At 35.0% G+C, this 7,966-nt stretch overlaps 2 protein-coding genes across 3 annotated transcripts; both read left to right on the top strand.

Annotated features, from left to right (window-relative positions):
* The first annotated feature begins 754 nt into the window (after positions 1–754).
* On the top strand, positions 755–3,639 carry LOC140803221 (uncharacterized). 2 transcript variants are annotated; one of them, XM_073158963.1, is made up of 4 exons: positions 755–1,254; positions 2,515–2,628; positions 2,759–3,037; positions 3,242–3,639. In XM_073158963.1, the coding sequence occupies exons 1-4, from the start codon at positions 778–780 to the stop codon at positions 3,431–3,433; spliced, it is 1,062 nt and encodes a 353-aa protein (XP_073015064.1). In that variant the 5' UTR covers positions 755–777; the 3' UTR covers positions 3,434–3,639. The 2 variants fall into 2 exon arrangements, with proteins under 2 accessions (XP_073015064.1, XP_073015063.1); XM_073158962.1 differs by having other exon boundaries at positions 3,239–3,639.
* A 512-nt stretch (positions 3,640–4,151) lies between these two features.
* On the top strand, positions 4,152–4,691 carry LOC140802794 (pectinesterase inhibitor-like). Its single transcript, XM_073158419.1, has one exon. It carries the CDS (start codon positions 4,152–4,154, stop codon positions 4,689–4,691), a length of 540 nt encoding a protein of 179 aa, XP_073014520.1.
* Positions 4,692–7,966: the final 3,275 nt, after the last annotated feature.

The raw sequence follows: 7,966 nt of genomic DNA, 5'->3' as shown, positions 1-7,966 counted from the left end.
GAGTGGGTCTCATGAGAGACCGTCTCACGGATCTTAATCCGTGAGACGAGTCAACCCTACACATTTTCACAATAAAAAGTAATACTCTTAGCATAAAAAGTAATATTTTTACATGGATGACCCAAATAAGATATCAGTCTCACAAATACGACCCTTGAGACCATCTCACAGAAGTTTTTGCCTTTAATATATATATCATGACAAAAACTTGTATGAGACGGTCTCACGGGTCGTATTTTGTGAGACGAATCTCTATTTGGGTCATCCATGAAAAAATATTACTTTTTATTGAGAATATGGGTAGGGTTGACCCGTCTTACAGATTAAGATCCATTAGACGGTCTCACATGAGACCCACTCATATATATATATATATATATATATATATATATATATATATATATATATATATATATATATATATATATATTTCAGTAGAAGTTTAAGAGCAATAGATGTTACATATTTAATTTTAATTTTTCAATTGTTTTAAATAAAAACAAGATATCTGATAATATGGTTCGATGGTATTTAGATAATCTCTCTTGTTTGATGTGATAAAATATTTATTTGTATAAAGATAGAAGATTTGTACGGAAAATTATTATTATGATATTATGTGTTTGTTTTTTGTGATTTTGATTTTATATATTATCAATTTTTAGTTTTAATATTTTATTTTTAATTTTTTGGAATTTTTTTTATTTTTCATTTAAATTGTCGTATAATACTATACACATATCAGTAATTTTTTCTTAACCTCGCTCGCCATTGGAGATGGTGGCAATATCGCTGTACAAGGGGAACCTGCACAAAGTGCCCGACGTACCCCGCCGGTGGCCTCGCCCCACCACCAACATCTCACTCAAGGACTTCAAAATCCTGCTCCGCCGCCGGTCCAGAGCCCTCGCCCGCATCCGATCTTCCACTCACGCTACCCCGGCTTCAATCCCTACCCCTTCCTCAAATTTCACCCCTATCAATTTTAGGCCAGATCCAATCCCGAAGGATAATGATTTGGACAATAATCGCGATGGAGGTCATGGAGACACTGATAATCCCAGTACCGGACCTGAATTGCCACGGCAGGAGGATTTGAAGGATGTGATTGGGGCGAAGGACGTGGAGGTGAATGAGGATGCTTTGATGGAATTGGTGGAGAAGAGTGACGCGATAGTGGAGGAGGAGGAGAAGAATGAGGAAACTGGGAAGAATGAGGACAAAACTGAGGCTGTTAATAATCCGGAGGACGAGGTACTGAAGTTCTGATCTTTTTTTTGAGATTTTTTTTTAATGTAGTTATCTTCTATTGACTTTTAAATTATGTGAATATGCCAATCTTTGGGGTCTGTTATGAAATTTTGCATGTAGGAGGTCTAGTGGAGATCACATTTATCACCGTTGTAAGTTTAAATGCATGTGTTGTTGGTGGATGATGTTTCTGCGATAAATGTAAGATAAGTTTCTCGTGAGAAGATCTGTGATTGTGATGGATTTTGTATATACAGCGCTTAAACATGACGTGAAATTTGTGGTGGCAAAAAAGTGTAGTCTACAGGAGATAGGAAATTGTGTTGATATGCTGTATATGGGATATCAATTGGGATGGATTCGCGTTGATTTGTTATGAGATTAATGTATATCTAACCAAATTTTCGATAATGAGTTTTAACTATTCTTTTCAGGGTGTGCATAATTTTTGCTGAAGATGATTTATAATGCATGCTTGGAAAATCGCAGAAGTTGTATGCATCTCAGTATAAGCACTTTTCGTTCTTCATTTAGTTTAAAATTAGGCAGTTCACTTCCATTATAAAAATTGTTTTTCCTAATCACATACATGGGAAAATACAAATTGAGAATTCTTATAGGTTGTTGGATGAGCATTTTGGGACATGGACAGTGTGTTGTGTCACTTATTGCAATATACTTATACTCTTGATTTTAAAGACCTAGCCAAGATAGTTGAAATATTGATTTTAGGATGAAGACATGTACGATGATATGATCATCATTTAAATGTGAAGACTGAAGCCAAATGCTGCCTTTTTTAATCGTTTAGGTATTTTGGGCTTGAACTTTAGCTTTGAAGGACAAGCATCATTTTTGAAATAATAAACCTGAACTGTGGACTGATATTAAAAGATTCTATTTTCCTCTTTTTTTTCTCTTTTTTTTTCTTTTTTTTTGGCTTGCTGTTAAGGGGGAGGACTGGGGCAGGGGGCTGGGTCTTTGCGTGGGAGATTGATTTATATATTGAACGTTTAAATACCACCTAATTTTAAAGTCTATTGCACAAGTAGTTGTTGAGTATCAGGCAGGTAAGTCCGTGTTTTAAATCATCCGCGCTGTTGGAGTTGAGCCTTTTGACCTTAAATTTGACAGTCTTGGTTCACATAAATCTCGAATAAAAGATAGCTCTAATATTTATTCTAGTATATTACTGATTACACACTTGTCTTTTACTTCTCAATATTGCAGTCAATATTTGTCATATTCTTTTCTTCTTTTTAGAGAGTCAAACCGGAAGATGCTATAAATGATAAAGAGAAAAGACGGAAGGAGATCGAGGAGAAATTGGAAATTTTGAATGAGAGAAAACATAGTTTAGTACAAGTGCTGAAACAGGTAACACAAATTTTCTTGGTGTTGCGAAGGATAGATATTCTGGATGCTCTTTGGCTTTTTCTAATCGTACTGCCTCTGTTTTTTTTTATACTTGAAATAGTCATACTCATGCAGTGGAATGTGGTGACAGATTCTGACTGCAGAAGAACAGTTAAAGAGACAGAATAGTATGCAAGGAACCTCTGGTCGTCCTCCTCTTCCACTACAAGTAGATACCACGACTGATACAGGGTCAATGTCAAGGGTTAACACCCCTAAAATGGTCTCAGATAGAATTCCTTGTGGTGATTTGGATGGAGGAGAATCTGATGATGTGTTAAATCATAATATCCATCCTCGCAATGTGCCACGCATGAGCAGCACTTCACCATCGTCAGATTGTCAACAGCGGAAGCCTCCCCCTAACGTGGTAAGTGTCTCATTAGTTTTAGAGACTACTGTTTTACCCCCTTATCCGTTTGCACATGCTCATGTAATAGTGCTTTTTTGAAAATTGAGCCCCCTATTACAAGATATATATTATAGTTTTCGCTTTTGCAATGAACAATATAGGGACATGTTATGTTGTTTTGATTTAGGCATGGAGCAGATAAATTCGTTTTTGTCCTAGCAGGTACCTCTAACTCATAGAAACTCGCTGGGGGTTGCTGGTAGTCCCAGTCCTTCACGATTTGCACCTGCTGGGCAAGTACATTCTTCGGTCTCTGTCACAGGAACAAGTTACATAGCCTCCTCTCCTTCACCTGCAGCATCAGGTGGCACTTCCGTTTTCAGAGATGGCAGGCTTCCGAGTCCCTGGAATTAGACATTTATTAGTGTTGCACAAACTATTCTTGTAGGTTGGGTCGGAATTTCTTATATATTTTGTTCTAAGTGAGAAATAAAACCTGCTTGCTTTATGCTGTTATTTTTTCCTTTGATAGAAACTAACAGAAACTGATCGGTACCAATGTCTAGATATGTTGTATGTGTGTGATTAACGTAGTGATCGAAAGTTCCCCTCTCATGGCTGTATCGTTGTGTTTACGTTGCTTTTTGAGGTTTAAAGAAGTTTATATCATAAGATTTTAAAATGTTTTAGACCTGCCAATGCTATGTGGTTGCAAGTATAAATTTTGTGGTTCTTGAATGCAAACTTTGTGTAATAACAATATTTTAATTGTATTCCTAAAGTAGCTTTTTTTTACCCGAATATTTTTATCATAATTTCTGGGATAAAAAGATTCTGAATATCTCTCTTAAATGGGTTTTCATTTTTTTAGAAGTTTTACGGTTACGGAGATATATAAGACAGCACCAAATATCAATCTAGTATAACAAATAACTTGGAAGGGAGGTGAAATGTAGGCCAAGATTCTATCTTCCATTCCTGTTATTAATATATCTCATGTTCAATTTAAGTTTATTACGTATCTGTTTTATCCTTTTTTAAGTTTAGGGAAATTAAACATTCCAAAAAACGCTACATTTTTATTATATGTATGCGTAAATCAATCTCAGTCACACAATCACAAATAAAGAAAATGGCATTTTCTCTTGCCAAAGTAATCTTTTTCATTCATCTAATTCTTGTTACCAACGGTTTGCTCTTTGCAACAACCAATGGTTTACCCCTCCAAGAAGTATGTCGTCGATGCAAAGATGAAAAGTTTTGCTTATACGATTTTGGTTCAAACTCACGCACAAGATTTGCCGATTACCCATTGCTCGGAAGAATTGCCATCGGCACCGCGCAAGTTCTTGCGACACATACACAGATGAAGATTCATAACTCCTTGCTTTCAGCAACTGATCCTATGCTAAAAGGCTTTCTGGGCCTGTGTGAAAACGCCTATGTCACTGTTATACGTAGTTTGGCAATGGTATCGGATGATTTGGACGGCGAGCGGTATCGTGATCTTCGCGTGCACGCCGAAATAACTGCTGAAGCGGGTCAATATTGTGAGAGTTTGTTCAAGAGCCCCTATAAATCCCCTGTAGCTGGGGATGATTTGAAGTTGAATCTTTTGTGTGATATTATAGCGATCATTGCTGATGATCTTAATGCAGGAAAAAGAGTTTAATACTGTTGATCGATAAAGTCACATACAATTTTGCATATATGTTTGCTGTGAATGTATTTTTCTTTTTTCCTATTGTTTCGACCTATAATATATACAAGCAACAGCGCGGCACACAATCCGTGTAACATATATATGTGTATTATAATATATATATATATATATATATATATATATATATATATATATATATATATATATATTATTTGCCATTTAATTAAAATGTGATTATTTTCTACAAAATTAAATATGTCTTAGAGTCAAATGCATGAGAGAAGACAATTTTAAAATTAAAATAGGTTTCACCAAATGTTGTTACTATTCAATGCCTCCCACCAAATTGTAGTTGGCCCCTCATCAAATTACAGTGTTATGATATTATCTTTATTTTAATATAAATCAAATTAGTCAAAAATATGATTAAGCTCCAAATAAATTTTCACAAATACAAAAATTTACAAGCATGCAACATATACGCCTCGTATTTAGTGTATGTAACTGTGTGGGTCAATAGTTAAATCAATTTATGAATTTATAATGTTATCGGTCCCTTAACATTAATTCTCTTATAGTAGATGTCCTACAAGCCAACGGTTGACTAGGGAATCTATTGACTCAAGTGTAATAAACAATCTTTATTTTAATATAATATAAATTTTTATGGTCTCGTTTTACTTTATCTGTATACCCATACAATCAGCATAGATAAAGTCCTTGATTATACTTTAATTCAAATGAATCGTAATTCGATGTTAAAACTCATTTGTAAACACTGTATAATATAAATTCGTTCCTAGTCATTTAGCCGCCTAAAATATGGATAAAGGTCGCTTGAGCTCGAGAATAGCATCTGTGATGTTGTGTACCACATTTCTTGGTGAGGACATAGAGATATCTAAACATTCAGATGGATAGTCATATGATGATTATATCGAACAATACTCCCTCGAACTTTCCAAGTGGTTATCATTCATCGAGAGGATAAGTCCGTGATTATGATTGTACACCATTAGTCCTTACGACCCGGGACAACATTGAGGCTCTATATGCTAGGGCTGTGTTTTTGACTTGTTTACCGGCTCCAGGAGAGTCATTAGGTGGCGAGATTGGGTACGGTTGCGACACATGTAGGAGCCAGTGCATTGTAGTCAGGGATTCACCGCTCACCTGCGGGTGTAGATATCCTATGTGATCTGATGAAATTATAGTGCGTGGAATCTCTGGCCAGAGTATGAGATGTATGTTAGAGAAAGAGTTCTCCAACAGTACATGCGATGCCACTATTTATGTTTATCACATAGTTATCGAATTATTATATAACCCTCGATGAACCAATGGTTGCAGATTCGATCGGGATATATGAGATGAAGGGACCGTACTGTACGTTAATCATAATCAACTGGTTCTTGCAGGCACTATCAGTGATACCTAGGGAATTATGTGGCGATGCTATTAGACGCTCTTATCATGATTCGATGGGGTTAATCAGAAATATGATTTCTGATATTCACATGATCAATGGTTGATACATAGAATGGGGCAAATTAGGATAAGCCCGAATAAAGGATTATGTTCTGAATCACAAAGAGTTGTGAACGCACGGCTAGCGGTATCTCTGAACCATTAAGGGTCACGCAAGCACTGGTTTACTTGTTCCCATCGATATAATAAATTCAAGGAGTTGAATTCGTAGAAAACGTTGAGATAATAAATTCAATGAATTTTATAAGAAATAAGTTTGACATGATCAATCGATAAACTTATAAATAAAGTTTATAAAAGCTTATAGAAAGTTTAGAGCATGACTGCTAAAACAGTGAAAGGTGTGCACCTGCCTTATTTAAAAATCGGTGATCTTGAAATTAAATTGTGCATCATAATAACAAACAAGTTGAAATTGTCACATCAATGATATTTGATCACCGATCGAGATTATGATGAGATTAATGAGAGCATGGATGATGGACTTGTAAGAGTATAAACACATCATTCTAATTTATTAAAGTTCAAATGAGCTTTAATAATTAAATTATATTTTAATTGAGTTAAAATATTGCCCATTAAGTTTTTATAAAATATGATATTGATTTATGGAATTGTTCATGATACCCTAATTTTAAAAAACTTGCACACAAAACAAAATAATATTTGTAATGTCCAGAAAATTTGAAAGTCCACGTGAACCACATGCATGCAAGTTATTAAATTTCTTTGGTATTTTATTAAATTATTTTAAAGCTTTAAATGCATGTTTATTTCATTAATTGTGTTTTAATTCATTGTTTATTTAAAGTTCATACAATCTAGGATTTTTATTTAAATTATGGATTTAAATTATTTTATGCATTTTATGCATAATTCATTCATGATAGGTTTTAATTCATGAAATTTTAAAAGTTCACGCATTAGGGTTTCTAGGTGCATTTCACACTCGAACAAGGATCGGAGACCGGAGAATTTTCAGGAAAATTATTTTATTACACGATTTATTTTTATAAATTAATTTAAAGCATTTTAAGTTATTTTTCGAAAATGGGAATTTTTTTGGGTATTTTTACCCACAGGATTTTAATTTTTAACGGTACGCAAACTTTATCGAATCGGGGGACTTTTTAATGGTTCGGCTAATATTTTCGAAATCTTTTCAATACGAAATATTTTTCGGGAATGCGTTTGGATTTAATGGGATTATTTTTAAGCTTGTTGGGCTTAAAACCTTTTTTTTTAAGTTTTAAAATGTATTTTTATAGCCCATGCACTAATTATTATCTATATAATTAGGCCCTAATCACCCAATTAACCCTAAACCTGATTTTACCCCACCAACCAGCCGACACCCTTTCAGAATTCATTAGTTCCTTGGTTTCATCATTTACTGCTAGGCCCCATCGGTTGGCTCTTGTTCTTGAAAAAGAATTTCCTCCGGCCTCGTGTTTGTGCATCATTCCAGGCATGCTTTGTATCACCTTTGCTGCATCACTCATGTTGTATATATTTGATTTGTATGTATTATGCATGAAGGAACTCGATCTGTCCAAGATCATGAAGAAAAGTTTCGACTTTCATCCATATTATGCATTCTTTTCATTATACTCACGTTTTTCCCTAGTTTGTGCAAGGGGCTGCGACCTACGGCTGTTAAGAGATTGTTAAAGGCATTGAGGGTGATCCTGAAGACAACACGGAACGTTGCTTGCTGTGAGTAGTAGAGACGAAGGGTTGAATCGAGGTGGGGGTTCGGGTTTGCTAGTATTGTGGGTAAGGGGGAGAACCATCGG

Source organism: Primulina eburnea, chromosome 10 (assembly GCF_022965805.1).
Source record: "Primulina eburnea isolate SZY01 chromosome 10, ASM2296580v1, whole genome shotgun sequence".
NCBI classification, from domain to species: Eukaryota; Viridiplantae; Streptophyta; class Magnoliopsida; order Lamiales; family Gesneriaceae; genus Primulina; species Primulina eburnea.
The sequence above is the reverse complement of the archived record's forward strand: the minus strand, read 5'-3'. Positions and strand labels throughout refer to the sequence as shown.

Bases quoted from the DNA above. Each gene is read 5' to 3' on its own strand.
- LOC140802794 (XM_073158419.1), top strand. From the start codon at position 4,152: ATGGCATTTTCTCTTGCCAAAGTAATCTTTTTCATTCATCTAATTCTT.
- LOC140803221 (XM_073158962.1), top strand. From the start codon at position 778: ATGGTGGCAATATCGCTGTACAAGGGGAACCTGCACAAAGTGCCCGAC. The intron at 2,629-2,758 runs GTAACACAAATT...ATGTGGTGACAG, and splicing joins TAGTACAAGTGCTGAAACAG to ATTCTGACTGCAGAAGAACA. The intron at 3,038-3,238 runs GTAAGTGTCTCA...TTTTTGTCCTAG, and splicing joins GGAAGCCTCCCCCTAACGTG to CAGGTACCTCTAACTCATAG.